Genomic DNA, 24,487 nt, shown 5'->3' with positions numbered 1-24,487 from the left:
CAATCTTGAAAAAGAAAACCAAAGCAGGAGGCATCACAATCCCGGACTTCAAGCTGTGTTACAAAGCTGTAATCATCAAGACACTATGGTACTGACACAAAAACAGACACTCAGATCGATGGAACAGAATAGAGAACCCAGAAACAGACCCACAAACGTATGCCCAACTAATCTTTGACAAAGCAGGAAAGAATATCCAGTGGAATAAAGACAGTCTCTTCAGCAAATAGTGCTGGGAAAACTGTACAGCAACATGCAGAAGAATGAGCCTGGACCACTTTCTTACCCCATACACAAAAATAAACTCAAAATGGATGAAAGACCTCAATGTAAGACAGGAAGCCATCAAAATCCTCGAGGGGAAAGCAGGCAAAAACCTCTTTGACTTTGGCCGCAGCAACTTTTTATTCAACACCTCTCCAGAAGCAAGGGAAACAAAAGCAAAAATGAACTATTGGGACCTCATCAAAATAAAAAGCTTCTGCAGAGCGAAGGAAACCAACAGCAAAACTAAAAGGCAACCAACCAACAGAATGGGAGAAGGTATTTGTAAATGACATACCAGATAAAGGGTTAGTATCCAAAATGTATAAAGAACTTATCAAACTCAACACCCAAAAAAAAACAATCCAGTGAAGAAATGGGCAAAAGACATGAATAGACACTTCTCCAAAGAAGACATCCAGATGGCCTACCGACACATGAAAAAATGCTTAATATCACTCATCATCAGGGAAATACAAATCAAAACCACAATTAGATACCACCTCACACCTATCAGAATGGCTAACCTTAACAACTCAGGCAACAACAGATATTGGTGAGGATGCGGAGAGGATCTCTTTTGCATTGCTGGTGGGAATGCAAACTGGTGTAGCCACTCTGGAAAACAGTATGGAGTTTCCTCAAAAAACTAAAAATAGAACTACCCTGCAACCCCGCAATTGTACTACTAGGTATTTATCCAAGGGATACAGGTATGGTGTTTCAAAGGGGCACATGCACCCCAATGTTTATAACAGCACTATCAACAATAGCCAAAGTATGGAAAAAGCCATCGATGGATGTCCATCAATGGATGAATGGACAAAGAAGATGTGGTATACATATATATATATATGTATATATATATATATACATACAAAAAGAATGAAATCTTGCCATTTGCAACTACATGAATAGAACTGGAGGGTGTTATGCTAAGTGAAATTAGTCAGAGAAAGACAAAAATCATATGACTTCACTCATATGAGGACTTTAAGAGACAAAACATGAACAAAAGGGAAGGGAAGCAAAAATAATATAAAAACAGGGAGGGGGACAAAGCATAAGAGACTCATAAATATGGAGAACAAACAGAGGGTTACTGGAGGGATTGTGGGGAAGGGGGATGGGCTAAATGGGTAAGGGGCATTAAGAAATCTACTTCTAAAATCATTGTTGCGCTATATAGTAACTAACTTGGATGTAATTTAAAAAAATAAATAAAATGGTTTAAAAACAACAACAAAAATAAGTTATTTATGTTAGATATGATATATGATCTTTATCATTCAAACATGTAAGATTTTCTTTGGGTTTCTTAGAACTCAAAAAGGGTATCCAGACTGACGTTGGATTTGGGTTCCAATAAGCAACTAATGAAAAAATAAATAATGGTTCTATTTCATTTGTAGGCTTGGTTAAGTTTTCTGATGCTTTGGGCTCTGAGGATTGTGTATTTGTCATAAATTGTCAAATCTATTTTAAACTGGGACTCCTACCAAATTTCAAGTTACCAAGTGCATGCTTTCATTTTTTGTGTGTGCTCATTATAAACATATTAAACACAGAAAGGTATAGATAGTAATGCAGTGTAACTCTTGTGCGTCAGCCACCTAGCTTTATCCAGTCTTAACATTTGCCATGTTTACTTCAGATTTCTAAAAGAAATAAAATTGTACATGTAGAGTTGAAAATCCCTATGCATCCTTCCCTGATTCTTTACCCTTTCTCTCTAAAGTGAACTGTGATACTCTATATTTTGGTATTTATCAATCTTGTACATGTTTAATACAACTGCATAGATATTTATCCGTAAACAATATGTTATCTTGTTTTGCATGTTTTCCAGTGTTACATACATGGCATTGTATTGTTGTTCATAGCCAAGATCTTGATTTTTTCACCCAACATTAAGTTTTTGAGATTCGTCAATAATACATGTAGCCCTTGGAGTTCATGCATTTTCATTGCTATATAAAACCTCACTGAAAGATAATTCTACATTTTATTTATACACTTTCCTATGGATGGACACTGATACTGTTTTTAGTGATTCGCTATTTCAACTAAATGCTACAGTTTAGCGTTCTTTACCTTTCCACTTACTCACATGTGGAAGAATTTCTCAAGGGCAGTGCTTTACAATCTTTTTCACCTTATTGCCCTCATAGACAATAAGAGTATTTATAAAACACATTTATGTAGACAAGTTGCTTTTGACTGAAGGCAGACTGCCTGCCTGCCCAAGAAGAGGCTTTGGGGCTCAATATGTTGTCACACCTGTAAACCATCTCTGGCGTGGCCTAGGGTGGTGGTCTTTGTATTTCTCTAAATGAATTCTTAAAAACAGTGTACTTCCTTGTTCATTTTTAAGATTGATAGCCAAAACTTTTTAAATGTTTGCCAAGCATATAACTTCCAGTGTATTGTAAATACTGACATTTCAAAATAAAACTGTTGTATCACCCTTAAGTGTATCCAGTGGAATCTAAGTATCATTGTGATTTGAAACTCATCACTTTTCCCTCAAAAATGTGTGAACAAACATTTAAAATGATGTGAACAGATTCTTCTTTAACAATGTGAAGATTTAGGTTCTTCTTTTTGAACTCCTGTTTCTATTTTTTTCTCCCACTAAATTTTACCCTAATGTAAATTTTTTTCATTGCTTTAGTTCTCTTTCACTTCTAATTTTTAAAAATGAGGCTTCTTAAGGTATAATTTACATATCATAGAATTATATTAATAGGTGTACAGTCATATGAGTTTTGACAAATATATATATAGCTGTGTAACCAGCCCCACAATCGGCATATGAAATTTTTCTATTCCTTTGAGTTCCCTACCTCTCCTCCCAAACTCTGGCACCACCAATCTTATTTCCATCCTTGTGTTATTGCCTTTTCCAGACTGTCACATAAATGGAGTCGCACAGTCCTCTCTTGTATTGGTTTCTCTCACTTCACATAATGCGTTTGAACTTCACCCCTGTCGTCGCATGTGTCAGTGGTTAGTTCCCCGTAATTGCTGAGTCACGTGCTATTGTATGAATTCTACTACAGTTTGACACTGGGTCGTTTCCAGTTTGGGGCATTTATGAAAAATGCTGCTATGAACATTTGCGTTCCAGTTTTTGTTTGGATGGTTGTCTTCGTTTCTTTGGGGTTAACTAAGGCCGTTTCTGAGTCACGTGATAGGTTTATGTTTTAATTTTATAAGAGACTGGCAAAGCATTTTGTATTCTTACTAGCGAGATATAAGATTGCCAGTTGTTCATTGTTGCTGGCACTTGGCATTGTTAATTTTTTATTTTGTTTTGTTTTTTAGCCATTTCTAATAGAGGTATAGTGGTATCTCTGTGTACTCTTAATTTACACTTCCCTCATGACTTAAACAATTTTTCTTGTTTTTGTTGGCCATCCATATCTCTTGTAGTGAAGTAGATGTTCAAATCTTTTGCCCATATTTAAAAGAAAATTTTAAGTACTAAGTTGTAAGAGATTTTAACATATGCCAGATACAGGCTCAGTCTATGACTTTTATTTTTGTGTCCCTGAAGCCACCCGGGTATCCCTAAAAGACAGAAGTCTTTTATTTGGAAGTCCAAGTTATCAATTTTCAACTGATTCATGATTTTTTTTTTTTTTTTTTTGGTTTTAGATTTTAGAAATCTTTGCCTAATGCCAAGAGTGATGGTTTGAACTTGGCTAGGCCATACTTCCCAGTTTTTGATCAAACAGCAGTCCAGATATTGCTGCAAAGATATTTGTAAGATGTGATTACCATTTAAATCTTTACAGGGTCACCTGGGTGGCTCTTTTGACTTAGCATCTGACTCTTGATTTTGGCTCAGGTCATGATCCCAGGGTCTTGGGATTGAGCCCTGTGTCAGGCTCCACACTGAGAGTGGGGCCTGCTTAAGATTCTCCCTCTCCCTCTTCCTCTGCCCCTTTCTCCTGCTCATGTGCTCTCTCCCTCTCTCTCTCTCAAAATAAAAAAATAAAATTAAAAAATAAAAAAAACGTTTAAATCATTAGACTTTGAGTAAAGCAGATTACCCTTTATAATGTGAGTGGGCCTTATCTAATCACTTGAGGAACATAAGAAAAAAGACTCAGGTCCTCCAAGAAAAGTTTCTGCTTCTAGACAGCCTTTGGACTTTAGAGACTGTAACATTAGCCCTTCCCAGGCCTTTGTTATTTTACACTGGTCTGTTTGTCCTCTTGCCAATAGCACACTCTCCTAATTATATACCTTTTTAATAAGTCTTGATAATCTGGTAGCATAACTTTTAGAGCTTCGTAATTTCTTTGGAATTGTCTTGACTGTTCTTAACTCATTGTGTAAATTTTCAAGCTTACATTCTTAACTACTGTGTTCTATTGCCTCATAAGTAATACTTGTTTCATTTTAGTGAAATAGCAAAGATAACCAAGCTGACTAATCCCCAAGCCTGTTCTCTTAATAACTACACTAACTGCCTCTCAGTAAGCCATAGAGTTTATAGATAGTTATAGCTGGCATGTTTCTATCATTTGTTTCCTTTTAAGTAGTTAACATTTTTTTCCATTTTATTATTTAGTTTTTATTATCATTTTTCAACTTATAAACCACCTTCAAAAGAAAAAAGTGGAAGTAAATTCTCAGTTTAGGATCAATTTGAAATATGAGATCCTTTGATTATGAGGTCGGTTAATAATTTGAGTTCTTTCATTTGGTTATGCAATCCAGCATTCAAGAGAAAGGAGTCCTACAATAAATATTAAGAAAGATATACTTGCAAAATTTAGAATAAACAGAAATAAAAATGATTATTAATAGGCCAGATGTGAAACAGAATAGACCAGTAGTAACCTGTATACCCATACACATGTCTGACATTTCTGATAGAACAAGTTTGTTCCAGGGAGTTTGTATATATTGAATCTTGTTTAAAGCTCTTCTGTAACTCTGTGACATCCCCGTGTCATAATAGGAAAAGAAGTATCACTTGTCTCTTTTCAGAATTAGAACAGCAAGGGTCGCCTGGGTGGCTCAGTCAGTTAAGTGTCGGACTTCGGCTCAGGTCATGATCTCACAGTTGATGAGTTCAAGCCTCACGTCGGGCTCTGACAACTCAGAGCCTGGAGCCTGCTTCAGAGCCTCTGCTTCCCTTTCTCTGCTCCTCTCCAGCTTGCACCCTCTCTCTCTCAAACGTAAATAAACATTGGAAAAAAATATTTTAGAATTAGAATAGCAAGGCGTTATAAGGTTATGGCCAGATTGAGTCAAGCTGAATATTAGGGAACTCTGAATCATAAACCCATCCACATCCTTCTTAGAAATCACTGTCAGGGGCACCTGCATTGACTCAGTCGGTTGAGCAACCGACTTTGGCTCAGGTCATGATCTCACAGTCTGTGAGCTCGAGGCCCTGCGTCAGGCTCTGTGCTGACAGCTCTGAGCCTGGAGCCTGTTTCAGATTCTGTGTCTCCCTCCCCCTCTGCCCCTCCCCACTCATGCTCCATCTTTGTCTCAGAAATAAATAAACATTAAAAAAATACTAATAAATAAATAGAAAAGAAAAGAAAGAAAAGAAATTGTTGGGGCGCCTGGGTGGCTCACTCAGTTGAGTATCTGACTTCGGTTCAGGTCGTGATCTCATGGTTCGTGAGTTCGAGCCCCGCGTCGGGCTCTGTGCTGACAGCTCTGAGCCTGGAGCCTGTTTCAGATTCTGTGTCTCCCTCCCTCTCTGCCCCTCCCCACTCATGCTCTGTCTTTGTCTCAGAAATAAATAAACATTAAAAAAATGCTAATAAATAAATAAATAAATAAATAAATAAAAGAAAAGAAATTGTTGGGGTGCCTGGGTGGCTCACTCAGTTGAGTATCTGACTTCAGTTCAGGTCATGATCTCATGGTTCGTGAGTTCGAGCCCCGCGTCGGGCTCTGTGCTGACAGCTCAGAGCCTGGAACCTGCTTCAGATTCTGTGTCTCCCTCTCTCTCTCTCTCTCTGCCCCTCCCCCGCTTGTGTGCGTGTTCCCTCTCTCTCTCTCTCTCTCTCAAAAATAAATAACATTAAAAAATATTTTTAAAGAAATAATGGTCTCTAACAATAATAATAGGAACAAGAGTCCGTATGAGGCCACCAGTATAAGTTAGCCTCATTTGGTAAAGGTGACGCATACTCTGCATTCTTCAAAAATATTTATTCAGACATGTACGTAAAAAGAAAATCATGGTACGTGTTTGTAACTAATTGAGGTGTTCGGGTTTTTTTGTTGCTTGGTTTGGGCGGGGGGAGCTTTTTTTTTTTTGGCAGTTTACCGTGGCTAAATAAATTAAATACATTATAGGTCATTGCAAAATTGAACAAATTTACGTTGAGTAAGTGATGTGGTTTTATCAGATTATACCATAATTGATATTATAAGAGAGTAACAGGTGCCGGGGTACTGAGACGAACCGACATCCGAAACAACAGAAGTGATCAAAGGAAAATAATAAGAAATGACCTAAATTTCATCAAAGAAGTGGTGTCTTTCTAATGTCTTTAAATACAAATGAAAGTAGTAAGACAAAAAGGAGAGACTAACAAAGAGAAATAGTCCTGTGAAGTGAGTCTGGCCACCAGAGCTTAACAAAAACAATAGAGCATAGACAAAATGGGGGTAAGTATTGAATACACTAGCCCCTGAGTCATGATCAAAGGACAGGAAGATGGGTGTTTTGGCAAAAAGAAAGGTCAAAAGAAAGCAGAAAGTGCAGTTGAGGTCAATTCAAATGAGGTAAAGGAGTAGAGGAAAATAATACCAAGTGGGCCATGTTCAAAGGTAATGAATGTATATCCTACTGTTGTGTGCATCGCTTAGCAACAAGCAATTGAAAAACAGAATGAAGAAGGAAGTACAAAAAGCAATTAAGGAAAGAAAAGAGGCATACGCCTTGTGAAGTAATCAGGTACAAGATGAAAATGAGAAAAGCCAAGATGAAAAGTGAATTCAGACCTCAAAAAAGGTTAAGATAAATACTCACATTTGTTAATTGTCTCTTGGGTCAGCTAAAAAAAATAAAGTTAGACACTGAATGGTAATAACCATTAAAATAACTGCCCAATATAGATGTATTGATTGCCACCAAAAATATACTCCATATTCTTTCTATAAAACATTGAAAATACATTTAGATATTCATATGGTTTAATATTTTAAGAAAGTATATCTTAATTTAGTACGACAAAAGCTGATCTGTGAAAATGATTATTTCAAAAATATTATTTAGGAAGGCATTTGGCAATGATTCCTGTCTTTCATTTTATTATTTCAGATACGGATGTTGCTTTGTACATATCTAATACCTTATTTAAAATATTTGGACAGTAGGTAGCCTCCAACATGTTTGTAAAGTTCAAAAGTACCTTTATGTAAATAATAGCTTCTAAAGGCCAGTAGACGCATTTAAAAATAAGCAAATAAATCAATTCATCCCATATTCGGTAGGGAAAATAGAACACATTTCCAATATATAAATTTAGATTTGACCTGTAAACACTGAAAGCAATACAAACTCAAAGACCACAGTTACCACAGGGTTCATCTGGTGGAAGATACTGTCTCAAAGTATTCTTCAGAGCTATCTTCTAGTCTGTCCCAACTGCAAGCTAAAATGTGTCTTCTGACTTTTGAAAGAGCAGACTCTCCAGGCTTTTTCTTCCCCACCCATGAAGGAAGTGATCAGCATTCCACAGTGTTGGAGAGAAGGCACAGACTTAATTACAGACATACAAACGATTGCACAAAAAAAATGGCAATAATCAGGCTCTTTTTATTATTGGGTTTTGGGACCTGAATGTCATCACTCATGGTATAGCATAACAGCCCTTTCTGCCAATTAGAGTCCTTACTGCTCACTGTTTGGAGAGTGGTAAATTAAAGTGCACAGTCGGCTCTCAAAACAGTTCCTCAATGTCTTAATACATGAAGGGGTGCCTTTTGAGACACTCTGTTTTTCAGCTAGTACTCAAAATTTACCCATTGCTGAAGCTGAGTACTTCTAATTACAGCAGCAGATCAAAACAACTGCTATACCCTTTCATAGAGTAAAATACCGTATCATTAAGTCGGAGACACATTGATTCTCGGGCACCATCATATTATGTACCCCTAATGAAAGAAGAAATTCTGCCCATTAAACCATGACACAATGCTAAGATACCAATGATTGTAAAGTGCATCACAATTTGAGAGATTTTTAAATTGTGGGAAAGGTGTGCTGAGAAGCAAAGGAATCAGATAATATGCACCTTAAGCCCAAACAAACATTTCATAGCCACCTGGTTCTGAATTGTTTTCAGGTTTTGTGTATTAAATCCTGTCTCCACCCAGTTTACTTTACTCTGCCCTTTAAAACCCTCTTCTTGGCCTCGTTACCTTATTTCCCCGGATGTAACTTTGACTTCGCTCAAAGAGAGTTTTGGTCACCTCCCTGAAGAGCTGGTCTCTGACCCTTCAGTCACACAGCCTTTCCTGACCTAGCTCAGCCTCGTTAGAGGGTGTAGACGTGCACTGTGGATGCTCACCGGGCTCTTTCTTTCCTTGCGAGCAGAACCTGGGTATCAGGGGGTGAAGACCCAGGGCCCCGATCTCTACACAGCCGTGGTGGCACTTCCATTCCGGGTGGGTCACGCTCCCTCTAAATGCCTGGCGTTGTGCGGGTGACAGAGGCTACAACAATGGCAGGTCACTGCAGACAAGGAATTTGCAGCGTCGTGGGAGAGTAAACGCACAGAGAACAACTAGAATTCACCCAGTTTTGGCCATGAGGGGCGACACCGCTAGGGGATAAAGTTCCTCTCCACCTCCTTTGTGATTTACCGTCCCTCTCTTCTTTTCCTCTGACCCAGCTTACCCCTTCACAACATCGGATGGCTGTGATCTCCCTCACCCTGCAGAGTAGCCTGTGTGGAATGATCCACCAGCGGGCTACCTCCACCCATAAACACTCTTTGAAAAGGAATTTGCTCTCATTCAAATCAGCCACCCCAAACAGGAGCAGGAGCAACTCATTGTAAGGATGACACCGGAAGTCTTGGAGAGATAACATGTCAGAGAGGCCCAGCACCCTCTGACCTTCGTGTATGACCTCTGCAGCCCCCATTTGCTCAGTGGCTCCACTCCCTCCCTTTCTGCAGCACCAGCACCACTGCTACTGGTAATAATAGGACCCCCTCTGGAGCCGGCATTACCTCCAGCTCCAACTCAGCCAAGGGTGATCTGTGCTTGCTGTGTTCATTTCCCCAGTCTCTTCATTGCTCAACTCAGTACAGCGTGGCTTCCACCTCTGAGAGCTCTGCTGAATGACTTTGCAGAGTTCACCAGTAATCTCCTAATTACCAAATTCAAGGAATACTCTCTAATCTCTGACCTCTTTTCAGCCTTCACCCTGGTGACCACGCCCTCCCTGGAACATCCTTTTCCACCGGTATGTGACAGTGCTCATTCCTGCACTTGGTCCTACTGTATCCTTTGGTGGCTGTATGGGACCTTTGGGTCTGCCTGTATGACCCTTCCAATTGTTTCCCCTTTACCAATCTCCTTCCTCTGGGAGATTTCATTCACAGTCTTCCCTTCCATGTGGAAGACCCCCCCAGCTCCATGTCTTTATCACAGTCCTGTTTTCTGAATTCCAGCCCTATAGCTTTCTCTACTGCTAAACATCTCTCTTTCTGGATGTCTCCATCGACCCCTCAAACTCCACATGTTCTAAGTGCTTTCTGTTGTCCTCCCCTTCAGACCTGCTGATCTTGTCTTGTATTACTCTTCTTGGTTCACAATATCACCATCTATCCAGTTACCCACTCCAGAGTCCTCTAAATCAATTTCTTCCCTTGACCACTTAAAACCAACTGGTCATCAGACTTGGTCTATTCTACCACCCAGGTCTGTCTCAGATTATTTTCCTCCTCACCATCCTTGATCCATGCTGTGCTCACTTGCTGGAACAAATGCCACAGACTGGGTGGCGTAAGCAACCGAAATTTATCTTCTTACCATTCTGGAGGCTGGAAGTCTGAGATCAAGATATCAGCGGGGTTGGTTTTTTTCTGAGGCCTGTGTGTTTGGCTTGCAAATAGCTGTCTTCTCTGTGTGTCTTCTCCTCGTCTTCTCTTTGTGTGTCTGTGTCCTATTTTCCTCTTCTCTGGATACCAGTCATAATGGATTAGAGCCACCCTAATGACCTCACTTTAAACTAATTAACCCTTTACAGATCCTATCTCCAAACAGAGTCACGTTCCGAGGTACTGACATTGAGGACTTCAACATGAATTTTAGGGGACACAATTCAGCCCATAGCACATGCCCTCATCATGTCCTTACAAGCTAATATGTGCTCTCTTAATTAGTTTCCCTACTTCCAGTATCCTTTCCCTTCTAAAATATCCTCCATACCACCATCAGAAAGATTGTTCTGATTTCAGATGTGAGCACATGAGTCTCTTTGCTTCAAACTCTTTAATGGCTCCCAGTTACATAGAGAATAACCTCTAGATTCCTTCAAAGGGCATTCTTCCATGATCTGGTTCAGCCACTGTCCTATTCATATAGTACTCCAACCACTCTGAAATATTTAAAGTTCTCTAAAGGTTTTAGACCTGCACCTCTGCCTTTGCACATGTAGCACTCTGTATCTGGAATATTCTTAATTACCTCCCTCTGGCCATCTCCAACTCATTTTTTTTTAATTTTCTTTTTTTAATGTTTATTTATTCTTGAGAGACAGACAGAGCATGAGCAGGGGAGGGGCAGAGAGAGAGGGAGACACGGATTCCAAAGCAGGCTTCAGGCTCTGAGCTGTCAGCACAGAGCCCAACATGGGGCTCAAACCCACGAACCACGAGATTACGACGTGAGCCAAAGTTGGATGCTTAACCGACTGAGCCACCCAGACACCCCTCCAACTCCTTTAAGACTCCATGCAGGTAGCACATTCTGTAGGAAGTGGTGCCATAGAGTAACCTGGAGGAGATATGGCAAATAGCAACAGCACAAGCTGAGAGAAAATGTTAATATATGAAAAAGCATCTCTTTCATATGAATGTAATAAAAAAGAATATGTTAAATGTAAATTAAGCTAGTTGTTATAGACTTTTCTCATTCTGCAGAGCCCCCGGAGCTTTCCTAAAGGACAGATTAGGAAACTTTCGTCTTCCTTTTCATCATGTACTTAGCCATCAGCTCAGGACCCTCATCGTACTTAATCACTTCCTGACGCCTTCCTAAATCTGGAGCGCCATCCAAAGGGTTGTGGTGAAGTTCAGCGCACTCCCTCTCAGCAGCCTCTGTCCTTTAGCTCTAGACACTCAGTAACAATGCAGCGTTCCCCCAGCTTTTCTGAAAATATGAGCACAAATTGCAAGAAATGCAGTACACATTGGGAGATGTCAGTACATTAGGAGTGACGTGAAAAATCTGATGGAGTCAGGGGGAACAGGTGGACATTGCAGGGTAACATAAAGGGGAGGTCAGTCCGTTAGTAATGCAAGGAATATGGTGGACTTAAAGAAAAGGTATAAGTTACAGGGTAATGTAAAGAAGAGGTCAGTACATTAGTAACATGGGAAAACTGGCAGATTTGGGAGGAAAAAGTGCAAATTGTAGGATAATGCACGGTAGTGGCTTCACTGCAATGGTGAGCTTCCATCCTATCAAGGAGGCCCGCTGGCCATGCAGCCACTCCTAGAGCTTCCGCTATTTTTATGGTTCGGTCTTACAGCAGAGCTTTATGTCTTTTAGAACTCTTGATTAAACTGCAAGCTAATATTACAGAGAAAAATCATTATTCTGGCCTAATAGAGGAAAAAACAGAATGATTCCTTCCAAACTTCTGAATGCCTGAACCTATAAACCTCGTATTTGTCAACCCTAATAAACACACCCCTTTGGGGGGAACCCTTCGCTGCACACAGACACACATTCCTCCAAGAGGCTTTATGAACAGGACTGCCATTTCTGGGCTCAAGATAGAATTTAAAACCATCATATAATAAAACTCTTAAAGAACAATTTTAAAGCATAACAGATAATGAGAGACTATTCTCAGTGGACCTCTCTTGTTTTGAAACATCTTGCGAGTGGGGCGCCTGGGTGGTTCAGTCGGTCGGGTGTCCGACTTCGGCTCAGGTCATGATCTTGCGGTCCGTGAGTTCGAGCCCCGCGTCGGGCTCTGTGCTGACAGCTCAGAGCCTGGAGCCTGTTTCAGATTCTGTGTCTCCCTCTCTCTCTGACCCTCCCCCATTCATGCTCTGTCTCTCTCTGTCTCAAAAATAAATAAACGTTAAAAAAAAAAAAGAAGGAAAGAAACATCTTGCGAGTGAGGCACTGACTTTCCTTTTTCCAGAATATCTTTTCAAAGGTGTTTGGATAGTGAACAGGCTTAGAAGATAGAGTCAGGGTCTTCCTCCAGAACAAAAGGTAGGCATGCTTATCAACCATTTAAAAAGAAACGGGCTCCCTCAACTCAGGCTTCCCCTTCCGTAATGCAGCCCTCCATATGTGTAGGCACCCATCTGGGCCCATCTGCATCATCCCATAGGACTCGGGGTAAAGGGAACCGACACAAATGTGCTGACCCCCGTGCTGCTTGGTGCCATAGGTAATGGAGTCCTTTGTCTGTGAGCCAGTAATCATGGGTCCGCTGCCAGCATCCATGAATCTGTGGCAAGGCTACCTTGCTAGCTTGCAGGGAGGCTGAATTCCCAGGCCCTTCACAATTTTTAACAGTTTGATCAACAGTTTAATGGTTTGGGATGCTGACTGTGATGTGGCTTTCTGGAAGAAGGAGGAGGAAATGATGGTCTCTAATGGGAGTTGAAGAAAGTCCATGGGAGTTAGTAGCAATGTGTTGACCAAATTAGACGGGCAACCAGGCAATAATGATCCTCTGCTTTGTAACTTGTTAACGAAGAGGACTGGGGAGGCGGTGGCAGTACAGTTATGGAGACAGTGTCTGGGTTGCTGCTGACTCTCTTCTGGGCAAGAGGACGTCCCACCAATATGGTGGGCCGCCTTGAGTCTGCTCGGTAGTAATGACTGATGCAAAGATTCGTATTGGGTGGGCAGAAAGTTCTACTCCTTTTTCAGACAACACCTACATAGACTGAGTGAGAATGAAGGGAAATTTGTGAGTGCTCTAGGCAGAGGCCAAGAGTAAGTGGCCTTAGAACTTTGGCTCATTCTCTTGGGAGATAAGGAGCAGGGCACATAATGCCTGTTAAGGAAGAATGGCAACAGCCAAGCCATATTATGGCTCGGCTTCTCTTGCATTCTATGGTGCAAACGTAGATCCATTGGGAGATAAGGTCTCAAAGTTTTTGCATTGTTTAGCCAACTAATTGACATATATTTAGAGGTCCCTATTTGGAAAATAGTTATTTTGAAAAACAAGGTAATGATACATGCAAAATTCAGGAGAGCAGTTTCTTCGGAAGGTGAGGCACAGGGCTGAGATCAGGAAGCACCTCACAGGTAGCTACAGTAACGTTGGTCATTTTCTAGTTAAGTTGGGGATGAGTTTGCACGTTTGGGTTTTATTATCGTGCTTCATAAGGCAGTTATTTGTCACATATATTTACTCTTTGTTCCAAGAATTACATGGTACATTTTGGCAATACGCTGAGTTTGTAATTAGAATTACTGGATTTCTATGGATTACGTAACAGCTGTTAGATTTCTGTGTGGATATTTGTAGGGTGGAGGTTAATGTCTTCCCATAAGATCCCTACAGCATCCAACAGGAAAAGGGTGTATCTACATACCGTAGTGGGAGAAATTCTGGAGAGGTTCAATGTTTTTTTTACCTTTTTGGATAATAGATAGGTCCTGAGATTACAGTGGCCCCCCTTAGCCGCGTATTCACTGTCTGCGGTCTTAGTTACCAACACTCCCCCGGAGTCCAGAGGCAGATGGTCCTCCTGATGTGTCTTCAGAAGGTCAGTAGCAGCCTCACACTACATCTCGGCGCCTGTGTCCTTCACCCCCCTCCCCTCCTCACGTACGCATTTTGTCCTCTCACATCATCACAAGAAGATCCATTACAGCACAATAAGGTATTTTGAGAGAGAGACCACATTCACCTAACTTTCATTACAACGTTTTAATTTTCTATATTATTAGTTATTGTTGCTACTGACATACCCCATTTTATCGCACCTTGCTTTATTGCACTTTGCAGGTATTGGTTTTTTTTTTTTTCTTTAATAAATTGAAGGTTTGTGGCAACCCTGGATCAAGCACGTCTATTGGCGCCATTTTTCCAACGGCATTTGCTCACTTTGTTTTGGTAATTCTCGTGCTATTTCAAACTTTTCCATTATTACTGCTGTAGAGATCTGTAATCTGTGATTACAACTTGCGGAAAGCTCAGTTGATGGTTAGCATTTTTAGCAGTAAGGCATTTTAAAATTAAGGTGTAGACATTGGGCTTTTTGTGTTGTTGTTGTTGTTGTTTTTTAGACATAATGCTATTGCACCCTTAACAGACTACAAGTAGAGTACACGTGTAACTTTTATGTGTACTGGGAAACCAGAGTTCATTTCACTTGCTTTATTGTGATACTGGCTTTATGGCGGTGGTTTGGAACCAAACCCACAACATGTCCGAGGTATGCCTGTAATCTCTTACTGTGCCTGCTTTATAAATTAAACCTTATCATAGGTATGTACGTGTAGGAAAAAAACAGTGTGCATAGGGTTTGGTATTACCTACCGATTTAGACACCCGTTGGGGTCTTGGAACGTGTCCCCCGTGGGTAAAGAGGGACGGTTGCGTTGCAGATTAAGTGCTCGCATATTTGCTTAAGCTAAGACTAATTAGAAATTATTTTAGTTTGAGGTCTAATTCTAGATACAGTTCATTTTCATCATTCCTAAAAACGGCTTGTGGGTGCTTTCTATATTTATAGTGCTGAGGGGACATTGCCCAGGCATTTGAGAAATTGGGAAAATATGTGTACTCTACCAACATCTCTGTCCTTGGGGATTGGGGAAGCCTGTCTTATTTCCCTTCCAAATTCTGTCTGCTATAGAGTCAGGACAGAGAAGAGTTCTTTGAACCTGCTCAGGAGGCCAAACTCTAAGGAGAATTTTGTGCCTCCGGTGTCTTCCGAGAATGAGTGCAGCGCCTTGCTGACAGCTTCGTCTACAACGAGGCTTCTGGGAGCCTCATCCCTTACCACATGTGTGAGGACTGCACACTCCTTGGTCTGGCTGACCTTGAGGGTCAAGACACTGATTTCTTTGTGAGGTCACCTTTAGGATCTTGTCATCATACTAGCTAAATATTTTTATCGCCTACTATAGACCAAATGCTGTTGGCACTTTGTTTCATTTATTCTGTACATCAACCTGTGGTGGCTGTTATCATCCCCCCTATTCTATATCGAAGCAGAGCTTTGACATCTGACTCTTTTAAAAAAAAATTTCTTTTAATGTTGATTTCTTTTTTTGAGAGTGAGAGACAGAGCACGGGTAGGGGAGCGGCAGAGAGAGAGGGAGCCACAGAACCCGAAGCAGGCTCCAGGCTCTGAGCTGGCAGCACAGAGCCCAATGTGGGGCTCGAACTGATAGACCGTGAGATCATGACCTAAGCCAAAGTCGGACGCTCAAGCCACTGAGCTGCCCAGGCGCCCCGAAGCACAGCTTTGGGATAGACGAGGTGACTTTTCATGTTCTCCTCACCAGAATGCAAACTAGGTCTTGTAAAACTTGTGCTTTAGCAATGCCAGAGCCTTGTCCTTTAATTTGCTAATTCTAATAATATCCTGTGAGTGTACAGACTTTTCCATTCTGATGGAAATCAGAGTGCCGTAAGACACAGTGATCGGAAGTGGTGTGGTAAGGACAAGTGGGCCAACCTCTGTAGCCTCTGGGCAGGGGGGAGGCTACGTTGGGGGTTGCTGAGATCCTATCACCCCTCTTTTTAATGAATGCCATTAAATTCATTTCCTTCTCATCAAAACAGTGTCATCAGTATCTGGATGGCTAATGTTTTGAGATAAGCAGGATTTAACATTCCTAAAGTGTGAGCGGGGGGAGGGAACAGGCACATGAGGGATATTTTTATTTTGCTGAGAATGGTTTTATTTCCTCACCATGCTGGAATGAGACCAAGTGTCCCCAAGTTTGTTTCTATAAGAAAGCAAGCAGCATTTGAACAGTGCTTGGTTTCTGATACTCTCGTGAGTAGCGTGAAGGTCCTTTCCTCCTGATCCCTATGAGGGAACTCATTTACTTTAAGTGAAATGAGTATCAAAGGCAGAGTTTAAAGTGTCTGTATCCTTGGCTTGCAGATTTGTCTTTATTTGGCTACCGAAAAAATATCAAATAAAGACTTTAATCTGACCCACAGAATACTTAAAACACGGCACTGCAGTGAAAGATAGCACGAGTGAGCCTCCCCCAGGAGGCCCCCCAGGCTGGCGGCGTTGTTGAAGGTGAGTGCTCGGTGCCTGAGAACCCAGGAGGAGAACCCCCAGTTACAGTAGATTCAGGAGAGCATTTTACAGAAGACAGCTCACGGCCTAATTCTGTGGAGTGATTTTCTCTTGATATATACTTATACGTGCCTCATTTTGGTAGGGCTTGATGCAAAACCAAAATATCTTTCCTTGTAGGAAGAATATTTCACATCATAAGCTCTTCCCGAGGACCACACAATCTCGTACACGGTCACTGTTGAAATACGATGCATAATTTGAAGTGCAGGCCACCCCATCCTACAAATACATGAAGGCCTTGGACGGTGATCAAAAAGAAAAAAAAAATGTGTTTCAGTCCTTCTGGGCTTCTCCTCAGGGCCAGTTCTCCCAATTCAGTGGCCACATCACACGCCGTGGATCCACCAGCTAAACAGTTGCTTAGTTGCTTACGGCACACTGTTCATGGACATAGCGGAGAGTTTTCCCCTTTGGAAGAAACAAAGTATCGTCCCCAGCTAAGAATGGGTTGGTTCCCAAGGTTTGGGGAAGTTGAATCTGGAACCTGGAACGTAATACCCAGAGAGTGTAATAAAATGGTGCTTAATTTCCCAGGCTAGCCCACCAGGCATCTTTAATTCCTAGTGTGGTTGACCCATACCCTCAAGCCTGTGTGTCCTGTTGGTGTTAAAATACAGAAAGATAAATACAAAAAAAAAAAAAAATACAGAAGGAAAGGGGCGCCTGGATGGCTCAGTCGCTTGAGTGTCCAACTTTGGCTCAGGTCATGGTCTCGCAGTTCGTGGGTTCAAGCCCTGCATTAGGCTCTGTGCTGACAGCTCAGAGCCTGGAGCCTGCTTCAGATTCTGTGTCTCCCTCTCTCTCTCTGCCCCTCGCCCCCTGATGCTCTGTTTCTCTCTCTCTCAAAAGTAAACAAACGTTGGGGCACCTGGGTGGCTCAGTCGGTTAAGCGTCCGACTTCGGCTCAGGTCATGATCTCATGGTTTGTGAGTTTGAGCCCCACGTCGGGCTCTGTGCTGACAGCTCACAGCCTGGAGCCTGCTTCGGATTCTGTGTCTCCCTCTCTCTCTGCCCCTCCCCTGTTCATGCTCTGTCTCTCTCTGTATCAAAAATAAATAAAACATTAAAAAAATTTTTTTTAAAAAGTAAACAAACATTAAAAAATTTTTTTAAATAAGATACAGAAGGAAAAGGAGGCACAGTCTCTCCTCTGCCTTTCTGGGCTCCAGGGTCACCCTTTCTTTGTTGTCCTCATACCTCAGAGATCTCCAGTGTCCTTGTATCATGGTGTTCCAAAATCACCAGCTGCTTGTTCTCCACTCCCCACCCCCTAATTTCCTCATTTTAGCTGATCTCAGCTGGATGGTAGTAGGGATGTATTTTGATTAAACTAATTCACACTGAAGTGTGCATGACTGATAGCCCCTTAATCCTCCCAAAGGCCTTTGCATTATTAAGGGAAAATGCTTATTAAATTAAACAAGTATAGATTATTCAGGACCTAAAATAAAGTGAAAGAAAAGATTAAGGCAGAGCAAGGGACATTATGTTGGGATGTAACCTGGAAGAAGGGCTCAGCATGGAATTTGCTCCCTGGGGCTAGCTTCCCTAAGCCAGTCCTGCTTTTTATCACTTCTTTCTTTGTGCTGCTTCTGAACTCAATAGTTCCAGGAAAGGCCAAGTGTTAATGTAGTAAGGCAGCAGTAGAAGCTGCATTGCTGGAGATGAGGTTTGGAGAGTGGGCTGGGGAGGGCCAGAGCACTGGCTGAGGACAGAAATGACCAAGTGACTGTAGGTATGAATTATGTGCAAGGCATGGACACTGGCCTAAGGAAAGAGACTGAGGCATCACACTAAATAGAGATCGTGAGATCATTCAGCATATTCAGGGCCTGTCAACTGGCAACAAGCAAGTAGCCCTGTTTCTGCCTTCATACTTAGGTACAGCCTATTCAGGAGAGTAGACCTTAGGTAAATAATCACACAAAAACTAGGCCATCACACATCTGTCCCCCTGCCACATTAGATAAAGCAAAGGCTATCATGACCGCCTGTAAGTGGGGGCCCTGATGGACATGGGGGTTGCATGGCTTTCCCAGTGGGAGGCGGGTGTTTCAGGAAAGACTTGGGGTCAAGTCAGGGCAGCCACATGAAGAGGGTGGGGAGAGCATCTCAGGGAGAATGCACAGGGTGCATAACATCCATGTTCCAAATTGGAAGGAGCCCCCAGGGGAGGCTTGGAGAGGCAGGACCCGTGGGCTCAGGAGCCCAGAGAGAGACCAGCGCTGGTCGCCAAGTGTTGTAGCCATGTCTGGGGCTTGGAATCTCAAAGGTCTGAGGTTTGACTTCAAGCTTTTAAGCAAAAGAGTGACCCCCACACATAGAGCATGTGGCCCTGACTCTACACGTAACTGAAGTTCAGAGAAGGGAAATCTATTCGTGGATTTAAAAAAAAAATTTTTTAAGGTTTATTATTTATTTTTGAGAGAGAGAGAGACAGAGTGTGAGCAGGGGAGGGGCAGAGAGAGACACAGAATCCAAAGCAGCTCTAGGCTCTGAGCTGTCAGCACAGAGCCCGACGCAGGGCTCGAACTCACGAACCGGGAGATCATGACCTGAGCTGAAGTCGGAGGCTCAACCGACTGAGCCACCCAGGCATCCCTACTCTTGGATTAAAATTAAAATCTGAAGGGAGCACAGGACATGCTGTTGTTGTGTGATTTGTAATTTGAGGGGTGCCCATCAAGGCCCCCACTTCAAAATATCTTTCCAATCACTCCTGACACAGTGTCTAAAATCCTGTAATTTAAAACTCAGGTTCCCTAACAACCAAGGCTTAGGCATAAGGTGACATTAAAAAAAATTGTTCAGAACCCTAGTCATCCTTTTCTAAAGTGCCTTTTTCTTCTCTCTGTGACATCTCCTCCTTCAGATGCCCAGAGCTCATCTGTCAGTCTGTCAGTCAACACAGGATCTCAAGAAAGGACCCGATAGAACTTACATGAACTTTATGATGCAATTTCCAATCGGTCTGTTGCCTTCTCCTAGCATGTAAATGTGCAACCCGTTGTAACTCAAATTGCCCTAAGTGATAAATGAAATCTGTTGGTTCGCACAACTGAACCCAGCAGAGGTGAGATGGGCTTGGGTGTAATTTTATCGAGGCTGGGGCTCCGCTCTGGATCTCTAGGATTCTTCAGCCTTGCCCTTCCTCCCCCGTGTCCACTGTGATTGGTCTGATGCCCTTGTACTGACCGCAGTATCTCCAACCTTCACAGCCACCGCATCACCAGCCTGAGCTGCGAGCTGCTCTCCTCGGGAGGGTCAGAAGTCCTGGGCTTCTCCCTGAGGTGGTGGGACCCCCCTGAACCAATTATGAGGACCCGGAGTGTTTGCTAATCTGAGACCCAGTCACTGTGAGCAAGGGGGTGGCATTCTGCTGATAGCACCCCTGGAGCTGTGGGCCGGATCCTTCCCCCCTAAATCCCAGGGCTGCTAGATATCAGCAGTGGGGCAGGGTCAACTGTGGCCTAAGACAGTGCCAGACAAAGCTGATGGCCCAGGGGTATTTCTGTTTTAAACTTTTTGTCTACTTGTAGAATGTTAGAGCACCGTGGGCATCAGCAAGCAGATGGGAAGGGAATTGTTTTTGGAGTGGGCGTTGGGGCCATCTAAGGGTCCTTTGTCCTGACATTCAGTCACCAATCTGCTAGTATGGCTCAGGTGATCCAGTGAGTGTTGTCTGTGACATTCCTGTGCTGTAAGCATTTGAGCTCAGATGTCTGTGACCTTCAAAGAGGCTAAGTGTGTGGCTGTGGTAGATGGAGTTCAAAAAAGATGTAGACCCTGTTTGTTTAGGACAATTATGCATTATTTAAAACTATTTTTAAAAATTACAGTGTTCCTCATTGGATGTGTTAGAATAACTTCATAAACTGGAGTTTGGCAGGAGGGGAGGGAGGTGCAAACGAGGGTTACTGCTTAATGAGAGGTTTGATGGTCTTTGTTCTCTATCTACCTTATCTAAGTTAAAATAGATTTTTAAATTCAAATAAATGAATTTTCAGATTTTTTTAACGGGAATGGTTTTATTTCTTTTTTTAAAAACATTTTTTTAACGTTCATTTATTATTGAGAGACAGAGACAGAGCATGAGCATGGGAGGGGCAGCGAGAGGGGGAGACACAGACTGGGAAGCAGGCTCCAGGCTCCGAGCTGTCAGCCCAGAGCCCGACGCGGGGCTCGAACTCACAAACCGAGAAATCATGACCTGAGCCAAAGTCGGATGCTTAGCCAACTGAGCCACCAGGCGTCTCGGTTTCATTTCTTATAACATTTACTACAAGGCTATATTGAATTTTTCAGAAATATTCCCAAATAAGGCAAAAAAAAAAAAAAAGTGTGTGTGCGTGTGTGTGTGTGTGTGTGTGTGTATGGCATTTAAAAATTTTAATCCCAGCTCTTTTCTGCCTGACCAACTATATGTTGTTAATATTCACATAGATATTAAAATAAAAAGGAGCATACACATCCTCACCAACAAAGATGATGTACAGGAGGCTTCCTATTGCTGGAGATACAGAGAAATAAAAGGCACACTTCCTGGGGTGCCTGGGTGGCGCAGTCGGTTAAGCGTCCGACTTCAGCCAGGTCACGATCTCGCGGTCCGTGAGTTCGAGCCCCGCGTCAGGCTCTGGGCTGATGGCTCGGAGCCTGGAGCCTGTTTCCGATTCTGTGTCTCCCTCTCTCTCTGCCCCTCCCCCGTTCATGCTCTGTCTCTCTCTGTCCCAAAAATAAATTAAAAACGTTGAAAAAAAAAATTAAAAAAAAAAAAAAAGGCACACTTCCTATCCTCAGGGAACATCACATGTTCCATCCGGGAAGAAAGGCAAAAACATGGAAAATAAACAGTGGCAGGTTATCCACAGCCCAGTGCCACCGAGCGAGATAAAAGGAGGAACGGTTGCCGGGGTGAGAGGGCAGGCCCACGGGGATGCAGAGGATGGGAGAGGTGTGGGCATCAGCAAGGAAGGGGAGAACATCTCCGGCCAAGTAAGTTTACTTTTGCAGTTAGTTGGCTTTCATCCCGTCTTCCCTCAACTTGTTATTACAACGTTGCTTAATTCCAAGATTTTCTTCGCTGTTGATATTTTCCGCAGAATTGTTAGATTGGATCATTGTGGATCCCCTCCAATCGTTTGTGTGTTTTCTAACCTTTCTGTAATGATTCCCTATGATCCTTTCAGAATTGTTTTGCGACGGTATCCTAATGTAATTCTACATTTCTCTTACAATGATGAAGAAAGTATTGTCACAAGCAAACTAGAAAATAAAAGTATTAACAGTTACATTTCTCATGAAATAAATGTAGGGATAGTTACTTATCTGTAGGTGTTAAAAACTGTCCCAGATACACAGTCACTATTTGATAGCATCTTAAAATGTTCGGGGCTGTCGCTCACAGACGTCTTGGCCTCCTGACACCCTCATGTGAATTTTATAAGACATGAGAATTTCAGAAAACTGAATCTGACTATAACCAAGTTGGCAGAGTTCTTAGCTACCTTTATTTAACGTTGAGTTGTTGGATTATTCTTCAATTAGTAAATCTAGAAGTAAAGCTGAAAGTTTCCATTTAGCGTATGTTTCTCCTTTTAAGTTCTTTCCTGTCCTTTCCTGTTCATTTCCTCCTAGCAAACCCGTGAGCTCCGGTATTTGGCTGTGAATTCCTCTTGGACTGGGATGGTTGAATCCCTGGAGCTTTGGACAGCGCTCAGTGAGTGCTCAGTGAATGAATGAAAACAACATTTCACACAAGAATAGAAAGAAATAATGCTGAGGAAATTAGGTATAAGTACGTCTTATGATTTAATTTTCACACATGATTTTGAACAATCTATCTTGTCATAGCAACTTCCTGCTAGTTTTACCTAACCAGGAGCTAAACTTGATATAATGGCAGTGAGATTTATAAGTCTGGCAGAGGATGCTTGAACATCAATTATTTTGTAAAGCAGACCTGTTATCTGTGACATGTTACCACATCGATGATATGGATGCTCAGATTTTTAAAAGATCTTTGGCTTCCTCTTCTGCATAATTAAGTTCTTTTCAGAACAACTTATATATTGTGGATTTCACATATGTGTTTCAGACTAGTCAACACAACTAAAATTTGATCGTGATTACTGGCTTTTCAAAGCCTTCCTTCATTTCCCAGCAGTCAGCTTCCTGTCAGAATTCATTTCCCATTTGGAAAATCTCTCTCTGACCTGCAGTTTTTTGGACACAATTCATCCTTCACAAATTTGAGTCTACCCATTGTCATCAATCTGTAGCTTCTCGGATGCCAAAAGACCCCTTTTTATTCAGAGTGATAAAATCTATCTAAAACATCAGAGGAGAGAAAACTAAGAAAAATATTTAGAGATTTTGTCCCCGTGATTTTTCTAATTAAAAAAGCTTTTCAGTGTGTATCTATTTCTGTTATTAAGCTTTAAGAAATCAAAGTAATAACCGTTAAATTGAAGCAAGATGTGCTTTCCATTCTCCCTCAATCTTTACATGATTAAAATTAAGCTTTGGCATAGCTGCAATATAATTCAGTTCAATTTAGCAAATATATATGGAAACCCTTTTGCTGGCTCCCCATTACTGTGGTGTCTACCAGAACTGCCTTTTAGTTTCAATAATTGAGTGTGAGATGTGAGCATTCCAGATGTGACTGCTGGGGAAAATAAAATCCAGTATGGAAGTAGGTTAGACTTTGAAGGCATCATCCAAGATGGTGGACCGTAAGAATGTATTAGTTTTGGCTTGCAAAAGGGAAAGTCTTTCCATGTTAGGGGCACCGAGGTTGGGTTTAGCAGGGTGTGTACTGATTCTTGAACAAGAAAGGGACATGATGAGGAAGGTCTTCATCTGGCTGCAAGCTATACCATAGAATGAAGAAAGAGGTGGCTGGTCCACAGGAAGCCATTGTCACTGGGCCCTAATTGATGAGGTCCTGCTTCAAGGGGAAAGGAAATGGACATGTGAAAGGAAGTCAAATCTTAGAAATATTACCCAAAAAGAAGCTGATAGCCTCAAGAACTGGATATTGGGAAGCAATGCAAAGAGAACTGCCAAGATTAGCTCCAAGGGCTGGGAGCCTAGGCAAGTAGGACAATCATGGTGCTCCATTAGCATAAATGGAGGATTAAAAAGAGAAGTGGACCCGGCAGAGCACTGAGAGGATACCCATGGTGAGGAGGGAAGCCAGACGAGGAATAGTCAGAGGAGATCCAGGAAACTGGATCACGGGGACAAAGGGAAGACACTGTTTCAGGAAGACAGAGTGAACAGAGAAGAAGTAAGAGTCTGAGTTTGATTTTGTATAGGAGGACAAAATACTGACCTTTTAGTAACTTCAGAAAAGTGGTGGACGGGATGCCAGATGGCAAAGACCCTGAAAAGGGAGAAAAGTTTGTGTTCTTGCTGAGACTGTACTACAAAGTCCTTCATTTATTTCCAGTAAGTAACCCTTTTGGAGGAAATCCACTCCTTACCCGACTAGTAACAAAATGCTAGCCTGTTATTAATACCTGTAGGTTTAAAATGTACCTATTTTCACACTGTAACTCAAAAACATTATTTTTACAAACCATTTGGAAATAACGTTTTTATTTTCTTTGATTCTTCTCTTTCAAAATTTTGCTTATCCCTTTCTGAGATTTATTTCTAGGTCATTGATTCAGATTCCAAAACTAGTA

General features: G+C 41.8%; 1 protein-coding gene across 5 annotated transcripts in view; it reads left to right on the top strand.

Moving 5' to 3' along the window:
* Positions 1–24,487, top strand: part of EFCAB11 (EF-hand calcium binding domain 11) — a 160,060-nt gene that overhangs the window by 67,575 nt on the left and 67,998 nt on the right. Inside the window, exon 6 of one of the 5 annotated variants that reach the window (XM_058739991.1) lies at positions 22,431–22,522. The exons of 3 other annotated variants lie outside the window; for them this stretch is intronic. In XM_058739991.1, coding sequence (XP_058595974.1) covers positions 22,431–22,461 — 31 coding nt within the window. In that variant the 3' untranslated portion in view covers positions 22,462–22,522. Of the gene's footprint in view, positions 1–9,677; positions 10,978–22,430; positions 22,523–24,487 lie in introns of those variants that run through there. One more of the 5 variants, XM_058739988.1, reaches the window with a different exon arrangement.

Source organism: Neofelis nebulosa, chromosome 7 (assembly GCF_028018385.1).
Source record: "Neofelis nebulosa isolate mNeoNeb1 chromosome 7, mNeoNeb1.pri, whole genome shotgun sequence".
Taxonomy (NCBI): domain Eukaryota; kingdom Metazoa; phylum Chordata; class Mammalia; order Carnivora; family Felidae; genus Neofelis; species Neofelis nebulosa.
The sequence above is the reverse complement of the archived record's forward strand: the minus strand, read 5'-3'. Positions and strand labels throughout refer to the sequence as shown.